The sequence below is a fragment of the Pempheris klunzingeri genome, chromosome 10 (assembly GCF_042242105.1).
Source record: "Pempheris klunzingeri isolate RE-2024b chromosome 10, fPemKlu1.hap1, whole genome shotgun sequence".
NCBI classification, from domain to species: domain Eukaryota; kingdom Metazoa; phylum Chordata; class Actinopteri; order Acropomatiformes; family Pempheridae; genus Pempheris; species Pempheris klunzingeri.
The window spans coordinates 15071338-15092595 of NC_092021.1; the positions used below are offsets into that span (position 1 = coordinate 15071338).

The 21258-nt window shown below is 41.6% G+C and overlaps 1 protein-coding gene across 1 annotated transcript; it reads right to left on the reverse strand.

Moving 5' to 3' along the window:
• Positions 1 to 9739: 9739 nt before the first annotated feature.
• Positions 9740 to 20149, reverse strand: sona (SON DNA and RNA binding protein a). The gene is made up of 10 exons (XM_070838473.1): positions 20022 to 20149; positions 18064 to 18156; positions 17284 to 17491; positions 16886 to 16962; positions 14959 to 16794; positions 14145 to 14556; positions 13443 to 13960; positions 12730 to 13217; positions 12519 to 12612; positions 9740 to 11962 (listed from the first exon to the last, which is right to left on the reverse strand). The coding sequence occupies exons 2-9, from the start codon at positions 18089 to 18091 to the stop codon at positions 12538 to 12540; spliced, it is 3642 nt and encodes a 1213-aa protein (XP_070694574.1). The 5' UTR covers positions 18092 to 18156; positions 20022 to 20149; the 3' UTR covers positions 9740 to 11962; positions 12519 to 12537.
• Between the last annotated feature and the right edge of the window lie 1109 nt (positions 20150 to 21258).

Here is a 21258-nt window from a genome sequence, read left to right on the forward strand (position 1 = left end):
TGGATTTTTGCATGTTCCATGTTCTGATCTTCTGCAGATGTGGAAGAAAAAAAAGCTCATGCTTAAAGACACAGAAGAACAGTTTACACAGTCAATCAAAACAACTCTAAATATAAAATTGTACTAAATTATACCCTGACATCAGTTTGTAAAATAATCAATACATAACAATTTGACATCAACAAAAAATATTCTACCACTTTTAGTAGCTTTAACTTCATTCTTTTATTTCTTGTCCAGTTTGGAAGAAGGTCTTTAGTGCATTAAACACCAAAAGCAGCTGCTAAGAAAATAATGAAAAATGATGGTAAGACATTGCATAGCTTTACATGGTGTAAGATGTTTGCAGCAATTTACTGCAAAATGCAATTCTTAGATTTTCTGCACAAGTGATCCATCACATGCTTGAACAGGAGCAAAATGGATTTACAGCCAACTTGGCTGTCTAATTGAGCTGCTACTCTGGCCATCCCATCCCTTATTTCCCTCATAAATTAAGTCACAGACCCAAGTGAACTATGACCTGTGAGGCTGCAGCGCGTGAGGGCAATTTTCCAGAAACATTCCCTTCACAGGCTGATAAGCTTAACTGGGAAGATGTCACCCTTGTTTCATCCACGGATTATTAAAATGGAAGATTCTTTTTTCTTTTTAAACAGAAAGAAGCAGATGAAATCACTGTGATTTAAGGTTCATAAACTGTTTCATTATACATTCTGCCAAACCTACGAGGGGCTGCGGAAACTCTCTATGCCCTCGCAAACGTATTTAAGTCAGTTGAAGAGTAACAGCAGGAGAAAACGTAGATTGGCAACTGATATAAAAGATAATTAGGACAGTACTGAGTCACAGTTTCGACACTTATCATTATTTTTGGACCTGTTCTGTGAATTAAGGAGCCTTTCATCATTTTTTGGAATATGACTGCTTGCTGTCTTGCGGGACTGTCCACACCAGGAAAACTGCAGCACTAGTCATTTGTTCAATATAATAAATGGATAAAATGGACATGAGTCCATTTTATCATGCATGTAGGAAGACTATTTATATAATTTTAATATCTCAGTACAGAGACATGTCAGTAAAGGGTAAGTCTAGATATCGTGGAGACTGGACACAGGAGGGAAATGGTAAAAATCAAAAAGTCATTTTCTTGATGTTGATGAAGTATAGCCCACCACGCTGATATGCCATGATATAAAACAGCGCTCTGGGAAATGCAGGAAATTATGGAAAGGAAGAGTAAACAAAACAGCTCATAAAATGTAGCTACACTGCACAGAGACTGATGCAACACAGCAGTGCAAGAATATGTGACAAAGAGCCTTAAATTAAAACTCCAAGTGGTGCGGTCATTGACGTGTCAGATGCTAGTGGTAACCTAGCAACGCCTGAGTAACCCCGTAATAAGCAGCAGAGTTGGGCGTCACAACTTGAGGAAGGAGGGAGGCTGTTTTGGTGTCTTTCTGTGATTTATTTTTCTCATGAAAACATGTTCATTAGCATGACGTAGCTGTGGCAATAATGTATCATCCACATTCATTCAACACATCTTTAAATTAAACTGAACTGAGAGAGAAAGAGAGATGCAGGGAGAGATGAGCAGTGCCACAACAGAAATACTCAAGCACACGCGTTCACAGAGGCACGTAAGTGTCTTCACTTGAGAAAGAAAGATGAGGCGATGCAGAAGAGGATAGGATACAGAATGAAATTGAGAGGCAAAGGGCTCCTTCTGGTACAGTGTGTGATGCACCACACTGACGCCTACAGAGTCCATTTGCCATAGATTGTTTGTCAGGTGGCTAATAAGCACAACACTTTAGGGGCAAAGAAAGTCGATACCAGCCTCTAAACCAAACCACTCTTTCCACAGATACAGATAAGAGCTCTCAAATTAAAAGCCTGGGACTAAACATCTGAACTTGTGGAAATAACCACTGTCAAAAAAATTCTGTCCCATATCAGACAGACTGGCATATTTAAACATCCCTGTCTGTGCTAAATGAGGTGGATTTGGAGATACTTTGGCTACAGAGAAGACTTTGGTCCATTGTGCTGTATAATGCATGAATATGATAAAATATGAACATATTCCCCATGAATTTCCAACAGAACTGAGACGTCGGGATAATTTTTCATCTACAATCCAATTTTGCACTTTACAATAATGACAGCATCGAATCCATCAGATCATGTTACAGTTAAAACCTTTGTTTTCTCTAGATAATAAGCTCACAATGATTCTTTTTTGGCGGATGACTATAAGGGAAACACAGAGATTTGACTCGCTGTGAGTTTGTATCCCGCAAAACAAATATGGGTCAGCGTAGTCATACAAGCATTCAAAAATGGCAAACACTGGGAGACAACAGGAGACAAGCTTACAGAAACCCCCTTGTTGTCTCAAAGTCAAACATGTCCTGCAGTAAAATAGAAGAATAACCAAAACAATGACACATCCGACTTTCTGTCCTCTCTGTAATACAGCACAATGTTGTTGGAAACATCTGAAAAGGGGTTTTAGGGATGTGAAAATAGACAAAGGAGCTGTTCTAAGTGTTAAATTATGGCATACTCAATAACGATAATGCATGTGTCATATCCTCAGTTTTTCCTTTGCTGCTTAATTGTTGATAGAGTATATTCTTAAAAACATACACACAATGAATGATATAAGAGTAAAATTTTAATAGCCGAATATTCCAGCTCATTTGATATTAAATGACCAAGTCCAAGTCCAATGTCTCAGTAGCACCTTCTGATAAGGGATGTAATATCCAGAGCAACTATAATGAGGGGCATAATGTCATAATTTGCCTGATTTTTATTACTTTGCTTGATGTGTGTGAAGGCGGATTCCATCTAGTTGGACTGGTACAGGAGGCAAAGTCATGTGAGCAGTGAACTCCGCAACCGCCTCGGCCACTCAATGAAGTTGCAGCTCTAATCTATTTTGCATGGAAGCCATAATTAATGCATGCAGCAGCGGGCAAAAACATACATTTCTTGGCCGTCCTGCTATGTAAGGGAGCAGTGAGTTAACGTTAAAAGAGCTGTCGTGTATAAAAATGCGTACAAGTACAGTCAGAGGTAAAAGTCTTGGGACAGCAGCAGAGTGAAAATGTTTGTTGCTGTTGGTGAAAGTGAGTCAGCGTTTAACACCTTGCATGAATAAAATGTGCTAAGTGCAGTCCATTGAGAGTAGCAGTGGAAAAGTGACGAGATATCTGTCATCCCTGCCGCACACAGAAAACATTTCAGCGCTTGTATTCTTGTAACATACTTCACATGAATTAAATGTATGCAGTAAGTGTTCAAGTCATAACAAAAAAAAGATTTTCAGGCAGCTTGTGACAAACAAGACACCCAAGATAGTTCTGGGAGCTTTCTGGTGTATAAATGTAAAAGAGCGAGCTCTTTTATCAGCGAGCTCTCCAGAGAGTCATCCAGTCCGCACTTAAATACCTGAAGTGAGTAGAACATGTTAAGCAAGGATAGCTAATGTTAGGGTAGGATAACATGTATGAAATATATATATATATGTATACTGTATATGCTGAGGCTCAAGTAATAAGTAAGTCCATGCACATCATAATGGGAAGTGAGTCACTATGGATTCATTAAGTGGGTTCAAATCTGGTTCATTACCTTCGCCATCCCACCCCCTCTGTCTTTCTCATTTTTCTTATTTCTCCCCGATGTATGATACCTAATAAAGCTGAGGTACAAAGGAATAACCCTCAACTTTCCCTCTGTCCATCTTTCCTGTGACTTTTCACGATCCCATTAATGCCATATAAAGAAAACTTAAGAAAATAAAGATGAGTTGATTATAATCATGATTAAATTAAATACTGATGTAATACAGTACAATCAATGTAATAAAAAAGGAAGATACGTTTTGTCGTCACTGTGAGAGGTGACTAATGAATGAGTAAGCCGAAAGGATTCAGTTTATAATTAAAGATTATACTAGTTTATCCAGGAATAGAACTTGTGATCTCTCGGTAAGCCAGGGAGACCACTCAGCTAACTAATGTGAGTACTTTACAGCCCTGTGGCAAGTATGAATATTTGATCAGCCAGTTGCAGAGTTCAATATTTGATTAGCCTGTTGCAGGTGGGTAAGTGGAACCTGGATATTTTATTTGTGGAGGGAAGGGTCACCATTTGTCGGGGACTTTTGCACTGTTCAATATATCTGTAGCAGCCTGTAAACTTACCATGCAAACAGTCGTCGGTAAGTTACAGACCTAAATATCGAGCGATCACTAATTAATATAGTTGTTCATAACAGGCGATTTATTGGCTCCTGTGAGTCTTTAACAAGCCGGCAGCCGATCTGAATAGATTGCCAGCCTGAATATTCTTGTCGCGCAAAGGAAACGCAAGCAGGTAACTGTCAAAGCACCAATAGGAAATGGCAGCTACTCATATGCTTTGTGTATTTGCTGCTGTGTGTTTCTCCGCAAGTGTGCGCGCACACACACCCACACAAATACAAATGCCAACACTACTCTACCTTGATGCTTTTGTTGTACACGTCAGCAAGAGCGATGAACTAGATCTCGCCTCAGTGCAAGTGACAAGTACACACACACACACACACACACACAGCTGCAGCAGTCTACCTTGTTGTATCATGACCTTACACCGTTTTGTGAGTGTGACACACTCTTGATATTCTCACTGTGAGCCCTAACATGGGCGATGGACTGGAAAGTCCATGACTCTATAATACACACATCTCAGCAGTCGGGTTAGGGGCTTAGGTGTGAGCACTGAACTGAAACCTCCCATACATGTGACATAGACGCACGCACAAGCACACACACACACACACACACACATATATATATATAATTGTGGAGTGACGTTGCAATCATTTCTTATCTTAAATCACACTGTGTTGAAAAATTAACTAAATAAGGTTACAGATTTAAGAAGTATTTATGAAGAAAACTAAATGTTGCTGCCATCATGAACATGTTACCACTGAAGATTGAATACTGAGTCTCACCTTTGATGTTCGAACACATGCTATGTTAATCAGTGTAGACAGAAGAGGAACTTTCCTTCCCTGCAGCTAACACACACACACATACACACATATTAACCTTGACCTACCTTGATCTTTGTGGACATCATCATTGGTTCTCCCTCCATTCCTGTGAGAAAAAACACACACACACACACACACACATACAGAGGGCACTACCTCTGCTCTCATTCTCGAGCAATGGACTGGAACTAACATACACATTCCTGCGGCTGTCACACGCACACACGCACATGCATACAGAGGGAGCGACACAAAGAGGACACACGCACACATGCATGCACACAACCTTGCTGCTGTGTCTATTGAACGCACAAAGACACAACTACACACACGCACGCACTCAATTATCTCTGACTCACACAAACACACACTCTCTCCCTATAGAAATGAATCACTTGGAGCCCGACGCACACACACACACACACACACACACTCCCACACAAACTAAACTGTACTACCTCGATGTTGTCATCATTCACACCAACACGTGCTGCAGTCAGGAAGCATCTGTCTCAGTGGCTGACTTCATAGGTCAACTCTGCGACGACGGCCAGCGTCTCCTTCGCCCTCGTGGAGACCGAGTTTGATGACCCACGTCCAGCTAAAATGACTAGAAGACACATTTCAAATTAGATACTAAATTAGATACAAAGAACACAAACATTTTAACATGGTTCAAGGACAAATGAAAACACTGTCTCTGCTACACAGCAGGGCAAACGTATGCCTTGATGCTATGGGAGGATCTGCAAGACTTCTAAATTACAGTTTACATACAGTATGCTCTTAGGTTTGCTGCAAATGGGTCGTTTTTAGTCATTTTCTCTGAGAAGACTTGCTTCAAATAAAGGTCACATGGGGAACCAAGGAGAATCACGACTGTCTGCAGTCTTACACCAAGATGACTTTAGCCGTCCCAAATGAGATATGCACAAGTTGAGAATTAAATTCCTGTCTATCTGGAAATACAAACAGACAGGCAGTTACATGGAGACATGCAGCTCATCCGCTCCACGTGCATTAACAAATAGCAAAGAGCAAGTTTTCACATGTTGCATGTCTTACAGTTGCAATTGCTGTATCGCGTTTGAGTTTTCAGGAATGAACTGTCATGTGAATATTAACCATTAATCAAGTTAGAGGTGACTTTGAAAGATCTCCTTCTAATATCTTAATATTCTCAGCAAATGTGCAAACTTATGCATATTTAACTTTTCAATCAGAATATTTGGAAATTTCATTTTTACTTTCCAATTTGCATGAATGTTTTATACAGGTTAACTTCACTCATCCATTAATTAATATCTGTTGTTGCTCCTTCCCAGTGCCCTCATGAAATATCCATGCATGAATGCAACATGTGTGTCTTCAATCATTTAGATGGACGTGCTCACATGCTATTGTCGCTTCAGACTATCCCGCTTTCATACAAATTTGGTTTTGGAATGACTCTGTCTTGTCAAGGGCATTGACACACACACACACACACTTGAACTGAAATGTGCACACACACACACACACTTAGTTTTGACAGTACAATGAACCGACAAGTACAGTCAAAGTCACAACCTTTATTGTACTCCACTGACCAGTACATGGAACCTCACAGTTACAGACACAGTTCACTTGTTTCTGTAGGCAGTGCTCCAAATCCTCCTCCATAAAATTAGGCATCTTATTTCCTCTTTTGTTCTCACCCCCACCCCCTCTCTTTTCTCCTCACTCGCGTCAGCTTTTATCTCGTCCAGCCTCTCATTTCTCTCAAATCCTCTTTCCTCCTTTTCTCTTCGCTGTCTCTGTTGTCTTCGTTAGCCTGTCTCACATTGTAGTGAAACAAGTTCCTCTCTGATCCAGAACTCCACCATGGGCTGAATTCATCAGCTTATCCAGCGTGTGTGTGTGTGTGAGACCTTGTGCTTGTGTGTATGAGTGTGATACAACATTGTGGGAAAAGTGCGTTTTGAAAAAGGAAAGCAAGGGGGAGTGAGAGGAGATTTGTGTGCGTGACCTCTTTTCCTGGCTGCCTGACAGAGTGGGTAGAGTGCTTGGACTGGGTGGTCGTTGCAAAGCACTCAGGCATCCATCGACCGACAGCTATTGATCTGCAAAATCCAATGACTCACTAGCTTCTCAGTATGCAACCCACATAAATATACATGAAAACGTGAGTGTGTAAACAAGCACACATGCAGACACTGACAGAAAGGCCTGTAACATAATTACTGATTAATGTAATTACAGTCTACAAATTAAATGAGTATAATTGGTCCAGAATATCTAAATAGAGTTAGTCTTTCAGGGTTTGCAGTTAATGCAGATTACTAACCTTAACCCATACACAGTAATTAAGAAAACAGAATTGGAAACTGAGAGTGGAATTAAAATACTGGCTCTGCATTTCTAATTAAGACATTTGTTTTCACTGTTGCTGCTGTTTTTGTCTGTAGGGAGAGTGTGAAAGTTAGGGGGGGAGGGAGGGGTCAGGATGATGCTGATGTGCTTTTTCTTTTTGCTGAAGGGAGGCTTGTCTGACTTTTCAGAGAGCGCTTTACAGGAATCTATTTTTCTCCTCACAGTTTTCACCTTTTTGCCATATACATACTGTTTTGAGATCTTATGAGGTCGACCAACGAGTATTTTAGACATGCGTGCACAGTGATATATGAAAACATGCACTCACCTACTGAACTTATGTGAGTTCTATTGACTTGACTATTGTTCATACGGAAATATGTTGCATGTATAGATTTCATTCACTGCTCAGCCTCAGAATACACAAAACACAAAAAAGTCACTTGTCACACAGAAAGGATTAAGGCACGTTCTTTCCTTTTTCTGTGGTTTTTGCTTCATTTGAAGAGGAAAAGTTTTCATGGCTATTGTATTTTTCATCTGAACTTACGCCATGGCGATCTGTATTTTGAACCCAGTGTTGAAGACTAAGGTGGAAACTCTCACTCAGGAGGTTTTTCTGGATCTTTTTGTTTCCGATTCAGTAAACAAACCTACAGATTAAAGGCTTTTACACTTTCATCATGAAGATTACTTCGAGTTGCTTCTCTCCACTCAACTTCTGAGTAAATCAGATACCTTGTCTGCTGAAAATAAAGTGTTTGACATGTCAAAGCCCTGCGCTTTACTCACTTTACTACTCTTCCTCCATAATCTGTTAGGGCTTTACATTAAGGACCTTTTTGTTGATTAAGTCTCTGACCGCCACAATAAAAGTACAGTGGAAACAAAGAGAAAGTGCACCACTTGTAGGACGGTTTTATAACTACAACTGTTTTCTGGAGCGATCACCTAAGTACCCAGGAAATGACATGACATGAAATGGCATCAGCCCAATTCTAACACTCATAAAAATAACATTAATTTATCTTTAGCTCTGTGTCACACAAGCAAACATACAAACTGCCCACATGCCCACAGATAATCGATGTTGTGCGGTCAGGTTGTGCTGCTGGGCTCCATTTCTGCTGTGAAGGCTTTCATTATGGATCTGAAAGCTGGTCACTCTGCTGAGCAATGCACAACAGGGCCAATGTCGCCTCATTTAACATTCATTCTGTAACCCCACTCACACCTGGCAGAGTCTAATTTTCAGTCACACAGTACAAAAGCTACTTTACAACTCCGGTTGAATTCCTCGGAAACTGATGTTATTATCCTTTGATCATGAAATGGGGTTTGCATCATGGTTTCAAATAGGCAACGGGGGTTTGTGCGGCACTGCTAAGAAGGTCCAGTATTTGGGTAAATAATCAGTGTAGACTCCAAATGTAAAAGCATTAATAAGAGCAAAAAAAAAAGTAATCAATAACTGTGTCTATCCTGTTCCACACATTTCCAAAACATTCTGCTTTCCTGTTGGTCATTTGGATAATCAGCAAGAACCTCCTCCCTGACGACGGGACATTTTGGCTTTAAAGCATGCAGCTCAATATTCTAACTTGATTTAAAACAGTGTTTCCTTATCCTGGCGCTGGAGGCCGGCTGCTCTGCACGTGTCAATGTTCCCTGCTCCAACACACCTCATTCAAATGGGCAGTGGTTAGCAATGTTGCTAACCACAGATTTGAACCTGTCGACTGGCTGGGGTCTTTCCATGTCAAGTTTGCATGTTCTCCTTGGGTACTTCCTCTCACAGTCCAAAGACATGCAGGTTCGCTTAATTGGTTACTCTTAATTTTCCATGGGTGTGAATGTGTGTCTGTTTCCTATGACTGACTGGTGACCAGGATGCACCCCACCTCTCGCACAGTGCCAGCTGACATTGGGTGACACATCTTCTGCTCACTGCTCCATGAATTTGGCACAGATCATTTTAAAATAGCCTGCAGCCTTTCATTTTTTTATCTTAAGTGGGCTCTCCTGAACGTTTCCCATCAGAAAAATGGCAAACTGTTAAGCTTGTCTTGAACTCTACAAGGTGAATATTTGGATAAATATTGAACAATATGTTGTTAATTTCTTGCACGTGGTTTGGAAAATTTAATTCATTAAAGAAAGTACCCATATTGGAATATAAACACTCAATTGACTCTAATGAATCAATGTAATCCACTTCTTATATTTTGTTTCAATATAAAATCAGACATCAGGTCATAAACGTGAAGTGAATACATTGTGAGCCTGAATAAAGTGAATATAGCACAGAGGGACACGAGTATATACAGATCATTGAGGTTTTTAATAATCATCAACACATTTATGTACAAAGCAAGCGATGTCATACTCAAATGACCCCCCCAAAAAGAATCCTAAAATGCATTTTCTTTTCTTCTGTCATTAAAATAGCTAAAGATTATCTCAGGGAATCCACTAAGTCAGTATGGTTACAGTTTGACAGAACCTTCACAGATTACCTTCCATAGTTAAACAGCCCTGGGTATGGGAGGCTCACAAAGAAGGATGGATCCAAAGTTATTTACCTCTCCAATGAAAATAAATGACTTATGACTGCAAAAACAGAAAAACCTCATCCATGCCAGTTTTCCCAAAAGCACCAATTTTAGTTTTTGTTCTTCATTATCTAATGGGACAAAAACACTCAGTGAAACATGGACCCCGTTTACCACCACAGCTCACACAGAAGACCTGCTACGGGCCAGAGTATCAACATTTAAAAGCAAAGCAGATATTAAGCGTATCAGTGGATTAAATGAGAAGGGCTTGTTGGGTTTTCAATTTCAATTCAACAAAAAAAGTTTGCCTGAATATAATGAGTAGGATGTGTAAATGCCATGTGGTTATAGTTCTTTCCTCAAAAAAGAATTTTGAGACAAAGAACCTGATTGTCTAATACACAAAAACTTCAAACAATGGCAGTTCAGGACATACTAAACTTTCTACAGTCAACTCAACCAATACAAGTAATTTTTCAACTCAGCACAATGGCATGAATTGTGTCGTCAATGAGTGCCACTGATAGAAACTATTTTAATAATGTAAACAGTAAAAGAAAGGCAAAAACATATCTAAAGCGTATTTAAAGATGTCAACTGACTACATATTCAGAGGAACAGTTCAATAAAAATGTCCTTCTAAACAAGTAATTATTACTTCCATTTACAGTGTGAAGTTTTCGTAGCATTTTTACCCCCCGTTTCTTGTCAGGAAAACAGAAAATGGTTAGAACTGATGGTTGAAGGTCCAGTCAATCGGATCTTAGTGTGATCTGAATCAAGGACAGAGGGTTTTTTTCCCTGTTGATAGCCATCAACCTAACATTGCTTTCAAATGACACTCGGAAAAACAAACCCTGCTGACAAATGATAGACAGACCCTTCAAATGTTTGACTGAAAGTTTTAAATGGTACCATGACAATTAGAAGCAAGAACTAATAGTATACTTTTGGTGCATCTCGTATATTATAGCTTTTTGCAAAATGAACTACACTGCATGTTATGACGGTGTTAAAACTGTGGCAGATGAAACGTTCATTTCAAGCTATAGCAAACATGTTTCCAACTTAGAAAAAAAAATATCCCAACAAAGCCCAAATAAAAGACAGAGATTAGGTTTGTGCCATTTAAAATAGAGGGAACAAGGAATCACACCCAGGGCAGTACTAACTGAATTAGTTAAGGTTTGTGAATGGATGTGATAATCTTTGTCATAGCCAAAACTCAACCTTCTTTTGTTATTCAGTTATTGCCTTCCTTCAGAATAATCATATCTCACATCTTGATCCAGGATGAGCAACATGTGGTCACTCTCTTGCCCTGGAGAACCAGGCTTGAGAAAACAAATCATGTGTGAGGATCTCAAAACTTTGCCTGCATTACTCATCTATAAAATTGGGGACTAGAGATAGGCGAGGAGAATACAACAGAAGGAAGCAGTCTCCGCTTAACACAATCCTTTAAGAAAGCATAAAAGTAAAACAAATTTAGAGAAACTAATCTTTTACAAAAACACTTGCGCCACTAGTTAGTTTGGTTTGTTTTGTCTTCAGTCATTACAACAGTGACTGCTTGAATGAGCAGCAACACTGAGGAGTTGGTGGTGAAAGTCACTATATACACACACACACACACACACACACACTCACAATTCCCACACGGGCTCCCACTCACTACACAGTCATACAACTGTGCACACAAGTCAGCATGTCCAGTTTTGAGTGGTATCACGGGTGACCGTCTGCCAGTCTCTCTCTCTCTCTCACACAAACAGAAACAAACTGGGGAGCTGAGTGGGGCAGTGGCCGGTGCCAGCGCTCCTATGTTGTAACTGTGACAGCTATGGTGCTCTCCTCCTCCACGGTGGTTTAAGAGGCTCAGGCGGGTCATCTGGCTGCCAAAGGGAACTGTGGGAAGGTAGGTCCTTCTGTGAGGCGTTGTATTTTTTTTTTTTTTTTCTTTAATTTTTCCTTCAGATCTTTGAAGTGGCTGTGCGTATGCAAAGAAAGAGAAAAGGTCACACATGTCCATATATCATTCTGTCTAACTAGCTTGTGTTAATTAGAGACTAGATCATAAGTTACTGTCTACAGAGAACAACATTAGGTTTCATTACAACTACGACTTGTTCAGTGAAGTCATACGTGAAGCGAGGAATCTGAATAGTTAAAAATAAATAGTGAGTTTGGCTCCTTCAATTTAGCTCTGCAAGAAATCATCTAAGTCTCAGTTAATAAGTCTGTTCTGGTTAGCATAATACAAATCTTCATTCCAGACTGGGTGTGGGTCTATAAACAGAATAAGAAATAAAATAAAATAAAACAAAACAAACAGATTGATTGTATTTTGACTGGTCACTGTTAAATGTCTTCATAAATGTAAATAACCAACAGGACTGGATCACAAAAAAAGGTAACAGTGGGAGCACAAAGCCAAAGGATATAAAGAAAAAGAAAACATTTAATACGAATGATTAAAATGGTCACAAAAGAAATGGAAATGAAACAGACACAGACAGACAAACACTAAAGAATTAAAATCTTACCACAGGGGGTTTGACGGTTTTAGCTTTCATCATCTGAGACATGGGGTTTAGCAATGGCCATCTCCTCCTTGCTATTTGCAATCATCTTACACTTCTACAAAAACAGATAAAAAATAATCAGTTCGTCTGAATTGACACAGTTATGCATGTAAACAACTCTCACTCTGTTTCTATCAAACATGTTGACATTATACAATCAACCTGCATTTACCTCCGTAAGCTCCTTGATGGTGTGTATGTTAGCTTGCTGAGTGACCTTCCTCTTTGCTTCCTCGATGTGGTCCAGGTTAAGGGCTGGTGTTGGGGGGGCGAGGCATGGGGGAGGCTTGTTAGTGATGGTAGGAAGTGGGGCGAGGGGAGGCATGGCCGCCAGGGCACCCATGTTGGTCAGGGCAGCAGTCATAGTGGCTGCTGTCATACTTGCCATAGCGGCACTCATGGTGATGTTTGACATGCTGGGCATTCCTGGAATATTGGGTATTCCCATTGGACCCATGCTGGGCATATTCGGCATGTTGGGCATCCCCATGCCCATTGGGAGAGGTAAAGGTAGAGGTAGGGACAGGGGGGTAGGAGATGGAGTGGGCAGAGGGAGCTGGAGGATGGCTTTCGGCCGAAGACTCTCAGGAATGGGCACCCCCGCCTTAGCACACATGGCAGCAGCATTAGCTTTAGCTATCTCCAGCAGCTGGTCCTTATCTGAGGAAAGAGAGGGCAGAGGAGAGAGAGGAAAGGGTAATGCAACAACAGGGCATGGAGAGGGTAGATAGAGAGAGGGAAAGGTACAATTAGGCATACAAAAAGTGCACAACAAAATAAAAAGTAATAAAAAAAATCTAAAAACACAAAAATTAAGCTCTGAATGTTAATAAATCATCATAAATATAAATGTGGTCCTGAGTGTTAATAGTTACTATGTTTTACCCAGTTCGGTGAGCCGTGGGGGAGTCTTGCTGGTGCTGCGTCGTGTCCGGGACCCTGAGCGTCGCTGTTTGCGGAGAATGAGAACTGGAGAGTGGCTGGGTTCCCTTTTCCACCTGTCCCTTCTATCGAACGAACGACTGCGAAACACCGGGCGCCTTCCCCGACCCCTCGACCTTGATCTAGACCTGCGTCTGCGGTCAGAGGAACGAGACCGCGATCGCCTGCTTCTGTCTCCGGACCTTTTCCTCCGGCCTGTGGAGCGGCTCTTGGATCGCTTGCTTCTGTCTGTGGACTTTGACCTCCTCCTTCCACGAGCGTTGGGTGAACGGGATCGTCTCTTGCGGGTTGGAGAGCGGGACTTGGACCGGCGAATTCTGGCTCGTGACTTGGAGGGTGATCGCTTACGCCGTGTGGTGGAGCGCGACCTTCGCCGCCGAGCAGGACTCCGCGATTTGGACCGTCGCTTCTTCCTTTCTGATGGAGAGACAGATTCTCTTTTCCTGACAGGAGACTTGGACCTGAGGAAAGGTGAATGATAAGACTAATAATTGTATTCGAGCACAATTATGACTTTTTAATTACATCTACTACTGCAGCATAATGTGAGCAATGGGTCTGGCAATTAGATGTGATCTCAAGTCCCAGTTTCATGGGCTCTTTAACATTTAATAACTTGTAAGACAGTTGTTAAAAACAACAAACCTAGACTGCTTTTTTCTAGATGCAGACTTGGATGTCGATCGTCGAGGCGATGAGGTTGAGCGTGAAAGTTTCCTGCGTTCAACAGGTGAGCGTGACTTGGACAGCTGCTTCTTCTGCACTTCTGGAGATGGTGAACCCGAGGAGCTTCTCTGGCATTTTGATGCGGTTTTAACTGGAGAGGAAGACTCCTCTTCTTCATCTGAGCCTTCCGAACAATCTGACCCATCTGGGCCAATGGCAGGGTCTCCAGAAACAGATCCGGACCCAGAGCCCTCTCGTTCATTGGATGAGCTGGCACACTCCCTCTGTTCCTCGTCATGGTTGGGAGCAAGTGTCTGAGGCTGCAACTTATCCAAGGAGCTCCCAGCTTGGGGGCTGGGGGCAGCTGCTGAGAGCACAGGTTTCCATGGACCTGCATTGTAAATGTTAAATGACAAGGTATAAAGACATATTAGAACATTTCAAGGCAACTTTAACACAAATTGCAGGGGAGATTTAATTAATTTATAAGCTGTACTTTAAGCTATGTAGAGCCTACATATATTCAATAATAAATCTTCACTGAACAAGAGCTTGTCTGATTTCTGACTACGGGCAATATGTGAGTGTTAATATCGCACTCATGTCAATCTTACTCAACAAATTTACATATAACATTTGCCAATTTGTAGAGAATAGAAAGTTAAGTAGCAGTTAAGTTTTTGTGATGGAAAGCTGACACTCTTTGTAAGTGAGTAAACAGCCATTTTTGGAACAAAATCTATTCAAGTTGTTGTTGTTTGCTTATAAAATATTGCAATGAAAAAGGTCTGACCTCCGCTTTCTCCAGCTGCCTTCCCACCCTCCTGGGGAGGGGAAAGCTTCTTGTCTTTAACAGGAGAGGAAGATGTGGATCTGGCTGGGGAGGAGCTGTCTGAGTGACCATCACTTGACTCAGACCTGGATCTAGACTTAGATCTGTTCAAGCCAGGAGACACAGATTTAGACTTTGACCTTCTTCCACTCTTTTTAGGAGATTTGGACCTCTTCTTGCCAGGTAGTGGTGAGTGTGACTTTGACCGATGCCTTCGAGACAGTGAGGGGGATCTAGATTTTTTGCCAGACCTTGGTGGTGAACGATTTCTCCTTGCGGGGGACCGAGAGCGCCTTTTGACGGGCGATCGGGATTTAGACCGCCGCGGGGAATGGGGGGTCCTGGATTTGGTCCGTTTGCGGGGACTCCTGGATCTTGAGCGACGGTTACGCTTGAGGACTACAATGGAGCGTGATCGAGTCCGTCTGCTCCTACGAACTGACCGGGAACGAGAGCGGCGGGATCTGGGGGGTGGTGACCTCCTACGACGAGACAAGGATCGACTCCTGGAGCGTCTCCCTCCTGCACGCCTCACCGGTGACCGCGTCCTTGAGCGACGAACAGGGCGTCTTGATCTAGAGTGGGAGCGACGGGTTCTAGCAACGGAACGTGACCGCGAACGTCTGCTGGCTCCACCACCTCGTCTGGGTGAGCGGGTCCTGGAGCGCCTTGTGCCTCCACGAGGACGCGACTCTGACCTTCGACCTCTCCTTGGGGATCTAGACAGCGAGGGGGATCTACGTCCACTGCGTTTAGGGGATCTTGACACCCTTTTTCTAGGAGAGTGTGAACTTCTGCGTCGCTTTGGGGAAAGAGACAAAGAATTCCTTCGACGTTTAGGAGACTTGGACTTCCTTGGAGGCTTTGACACCTTCTTCTTGGGGGTGAGGGAGCGAGAGACGGAGCGGGACTGACAGCTAGCTCTCTTGGGAGACTTCAGGGATGGGGAGAGTGACTTCCTCCTAGATTTAGGGGACTGAGAGCGTGACAGAGAGCGGGACAGTTGCCGACTCTGTCTAGGAGTCGTGGAACATTTTCCTTTCGATGTTGACCTGGAATGAGTTCTTGGCCGTTCCTTCCCTGCTGTTGTTTGACCATCAGACTGCTGCTTACTGGGACTAGGTGTTGGTGACCGACTATGATTCGACCCACTCTTTTTATTGTCTAGGCCCCTGGAAGGGGAAGGAGACCTGGACGTGGATGAATCACGTCCCTTAACCTTTGCCCCCTGAAGTGAATTGGCCTGATCTTTCAGGCCTGGGTCGTCTCTTGGGGCAGCACCTTCCTGTTTCGGGATGATGTCAGGGAGTTCCTGGGCATGGCTAAATGCCCCATCAGCATGACTACCCTCTGTTTCAACTTTAACTGTTGCTGTGTGTGTTATCTCATCTTGGCCTGCAGCGGGCAACTTCATATCACTTTCTGATCCATTGGTGTTACCCTTCCCTTCAGATGGGGACACATCCATATCCAATATCTCCTCTTTCTTCACTCCGAGCAATTCAGGTTTCTGCGCAACAATGGGAACCCCCTTCTCCTCCCCTCGTTTGCTTTTTGTCAATTTGGACACTGGTTCTTGCAGGTCAGATGCAACGACTGGAGAGAATTTGCCATCACCAGCCCCCTTAGCTCCTTCGCCCTCAGACTCAGAACCTGAAGCTGAGCTACTTTCAGATGGGGAGCGAGATGGGGATTTCTTTTCCTGCTTTTCATCCTTCTTCCTCTTCTTTTTCTTCTTCTTGGCAGCATGTCTTTTGTGTTTTTTGGATTTTGCATCTCCTTCTGTGTCCACACGATCTGAGAAAGAATAGTGATTTTAAAAACAATAGAATTAATTCACTACTTTCAAAGGAAATATGAATTACGCTTGTGTGTGAGGATATCCTACCTGTAATGACATCCCTTTTGCCCTCCTCCTTTAGCCCAGCATGATCTCCAGCTCCTGCAGCTGCTGCTAGTCTGGCACTACAAACACAAAGAAATACATACACATATATGATCACTATAAAACCCACAGAGATGTGATGGTAATCCAAGTTCAAAAACTTTAACCACAGCTTGTGTAAGAGATCTGAACAGCAAGAGATATGAGATTTTGACTACAATGTATTAATAACACATTGAGACAAAGATGTTCTTACAAATACATGCTTTGTTTTGTTAGCCAACTTGAATTTTACAAACGGTAAAAATTCATGAAGTTGATAGCATACATCTATCAAGTCTCAGATTACAGTACATTTACTTTACAGAATGTATTCTGAATATAATTTTAGTTCTTCTGACCTGGCTCTGGTGGTCCTGACAGTTCTCTGTGGAGGTGGAGGCTCCACATCCGACTCAGGACCGGATTCTGAACTGCTTTCCTTTTCCCCCTTCCTCTTCCTCTTCTTCTTCTTGCTCTTGTGTTTTCTGTGTTTCTTGTTTTTCTTGTGAGGTTGCTCATTCCCTTCTTTGGCATTCATGTCATCTTTCTCAGGTGCTTCATCCTCACCTGCACAGAGCAACCAATATTTCAGATTACACAATCCAAAACATGTATAAAACCTACAGCAAGTTATTTTTGAAATTATCAGATTAGTGCTGTATACATTTTATTTTTATTTTCTGAAGGAATGTATTGATTATCATATTCATTTAATGTGTACTATTCCCAGGAATGCTGTGTAAACTGAGGGTACACAAAGAGTAAAGAGATGCATGGCTAAGGGACAAACCCCATAACAAGCCATGCCATGGGTAACCTAACTGTTGTATCCGGGCATTTTTTCTTAAGAATCACTGACATGGCCAGTGTGGTTTATTTCTCATAACAATGCGAAGGTGTATCCACATCAAAGAGCATGCGCAGTGATGTCTGTCAGGTGTTCTGCTTCTTCAAGATTGAAAATTCAGCTAGACAGTTGTTTTGAGGGGAAACAAACATCCCTGTGTCACCCATGTGTTTTAGATGGTCTTTGGACAACAGTAGACCATGATTAAGAGGCATAAACTAAATTATAAACCTGAAATGTGAGGGGAAACAATAGTGAATTGTGTCTTGTTTGTGTCCCATCCATCACTCACCTGAGGGAATGTCCACTGCACAGTCCATTGTGCCGATGCTGCCCTGATTTTATAAAAAGCCCTCTTAATGTCCTTGGTGTCCCTCACTCAACACTGGCAAAGGAAACAAAAAGGTATAACAACTTCAGTATGCCGAATACATAAAGGATGCAGCACCAACAAAAGAACCATGTAGCAATGCTACAACAAAATAAGTAAGTAACTCCAGCTTGATTACATCAACAACTACTAATAGGATCTGCTGCAGCCTCGCCATGCCAAGCTATAACCTTCTTGAAAGTGGGATTTATCACAAGCCTGTTGTATCAATCTGCGGTTGTACATGACCCCTCTGTGATTAAAACCAACAGAACGGACTATAAATGTCCTGAGACAATCTACAGGTTCAGGATTGGCGCTGATCAGTTTCCAATTTATGCTGAAATGCAACATAACAATAATACATGTTAAATAAAACTTGATATTACCAGTGTACTCATTCTACATCATTTTGTGCCCTTGACAAACTAGGTCTCATTCCCTCTTCTTCCTTCCTCAACAGATATTGTGATAAATATTGACGTCAGAAAAACACATTCTGATCATTTTGATATCCAATTGTTCCACCACATACTGCAGTGCAGCCACAAATTAATTCTTCTAGTAAACTAAGACAGCGTGTCTGCAAACAGACCGCAACCCCATTGCTTAAATAAACCCACAGTATTTCCCAGCACAGATATCAAAAGCTAATGAGATTAGAAGATAACAGAGTAACGGGTTACACTTTAGTTTTGATTTTACAGTCTGTAAATACAGCTTTCGATTAGTTTCCACAACACGCTTTTGAAAGATTTATATAAGTAAACACAAGTCAACAGTGGGATGTGTCTGTTAATAGTGCAGCTATCTTTAGGGGAATAAATACACTGCGCGCATCTAAAGCTGCCAAAGGCAAAATATCTGCCCTCACACCACTGACCAAGATTTGGCCAGAGGTGTAACAGACGCAAACTTGTCCAACCAGCATTTAAATATAGGAGCGACAGAAGGAGCTTTCGCTGCAGCATCTCCCAGACTACAGGAGGCTGGTCGTTTCAATGTTTATTTTGTTACTCCTGATTTGATTATTGTTTGCGATATGAAACAATTTTAAACCAAACTGCACATAACTGAAGAAAGTACTCGCCCTACCACCGTAACGCTTTAATAGAGCAGTGTAAATGACCCTATAATCTTAGTTTACTCAAATCACGTAACTTTACAGGTTTTATTTGTATGAATTACCCTGCACTTGACAATAATTCATATTCGAAAACAACGACACTAAAATACCTACATTACCGGTATGTAACGTCGGCAAACACCTAGCTGGTGAACATTACCGCGTCAGTTAATGCTAAAGCTAACCATCAAAGGCACGACTACCAACATGCTATCTTGGATTTCCAGTAATGTTAGCTGTCTGTATGTTAGTCCCTCTGTTTCCGGCACTCTATCCCACAGTGTTACGTTACACAGAATCATTTAAATGTAGGTCAAATCTGCACTGGTAAAAGAGAAAAGGGAGAACAAAGTTTTCAGCAGCAACAGACCGTCCACTAACACGTTAGATAACGCCAATGACTGCCGGGCCTGCACCGCCATGGCTAGCATTAACATTCATTCACAGATCACTGCAGATAGCTTTTAAGATAGCGTAAATTAAAAGAACAATGGCTGTGGTTTTCACTAAAAAAATGTTTTACTTGAAATGTATTTTCTGCAAGCTTACGAGTGCGACCACCCGTAAGAGACAAACATGCTGCCTGCACGCCGCGGCCTATTAAGCGGCGATCCGCTGCTAACTCGTTTAGCCAAGTTAGCGTTCTTGTAAATGTTGGACTAGCTAGTTTGCTAAGGACAGTTAGCCGCTACTTATTTCAACAAAGTAAGTTCGTTCGCTTAACACAGCTGCCCTTTCTGTAGCACATAATTACCCAGTTTCTGTTCGGCTGCTGCAGTCTCTGTGTAGAAAACACCAGATGGTCGCAGTCTTGCGCTGTGTGAAATCAAACAATCGTTGAATGTGCTAACCGTTGATGTTAGCAAACTACCTGATCCGCCATGATGGAGGAAGGTATCCCGACATGCCATGCTTCGCGGCTTGAATGGCGGCGTCACTGTCTCCTAGGCAACTCCACGCTCCATGGTAACAAACTCCACAGCAAATGGCCTACCTGCACAACATAAACCACTGTTTATGTTTACCTTTGTTCAGCTCGGAGTTTCACTGTCTTTATTTACAGTACATGAATGGAAATTGACTACAAATTCTGTGGGCTTCTGACAAGCCGAAAATAAAAAAGGGAAGTTTTTTAATGCATAAAACATTAAGGCAAGGCAACACATATCAACATCCACTATTTTCCCTGCATTACAAAGCAAAAAAGCCAATATCGTTACATGTACTCTGACAATAAGCGATGCTTATTAAACATTAATCTAGAGTTCACATTCCACGTATAATGTAAATTGACATATATCCTGGACGAAGACAAGAGATTAGTCTTCATCTGAACTTTGCACTCAGTGCTGAAATCCAAAAATATATAATTAACTATTGTACTTATCAAGACATCTTTCTCTGGCACCAAGCACATTTTATAGTGAGCGTTGTCAGATCTGAGATCAGTCATGCATCATACAGATATTACAACAACATCACAATAAGAGCCCTTCTTGAGACAGTTGTTACAGGTTTTAACAGCCTTGTTTAAGTGTGGACAAGGGATTGTTTTCTCCCAGACAGGAGCATGGTAATGAGAGCTACTCTGGATGATGCATTGCCGATCTGATTTAAACAGGAAGTCACAAAAATATTTTTTACATCCAGCAATAAATTTACTTTTCACACTGCACTTTGTTTGTCAGTTGTACTTTTCATTTTTTTTTTTAACGATGCTGCAGTTATAGTTGAGAAAAGAATCCGAGAAAGTTTTTATCCCCTTGAGAGTCTTATTTTATTGAATAAGTTCAGCCTCCATAGAAAATGTATGTAAAGGCACTGTCATTTTATAAATGATAGGATTCCGAAATTTAAGCAATGGCATTACAGAACTTAAAGACCACAACTTCTCACAACTCCATACAGGAAAGTCCCATTTTTAAAAAATTGATTTCTTTATATTTGTAATGTGGGAACGTGTGTACATCTGGCATTGTATTGCATCCTCC

What these genes read in the sequence shown, in the direction of transcription:
- sona (XM_070838473.1), bottom strand. Translation starts at nt 18,091, where the DNA reads ATGGACTGTGCAGTGGACATTCCCTCAG. An exon ending in CAAAAGGGATGTCATTACAG is followed by an intron (nt 16,795 to 16,885) that starts GTAGGATATCCT and finishes ATTCTTTCTCAG; the next exon opens with ATCGTGTGGACACAGAAGGA. An exon ending in CCCACGGCTCACCGAACTGG is followed by an intron (nt 13,218 to 13,442) that starts GTAAAACATAGT and finishes CTCTTTCCTCAG; the next exon opens with ATAAGGACCAGCTGCTGGAG.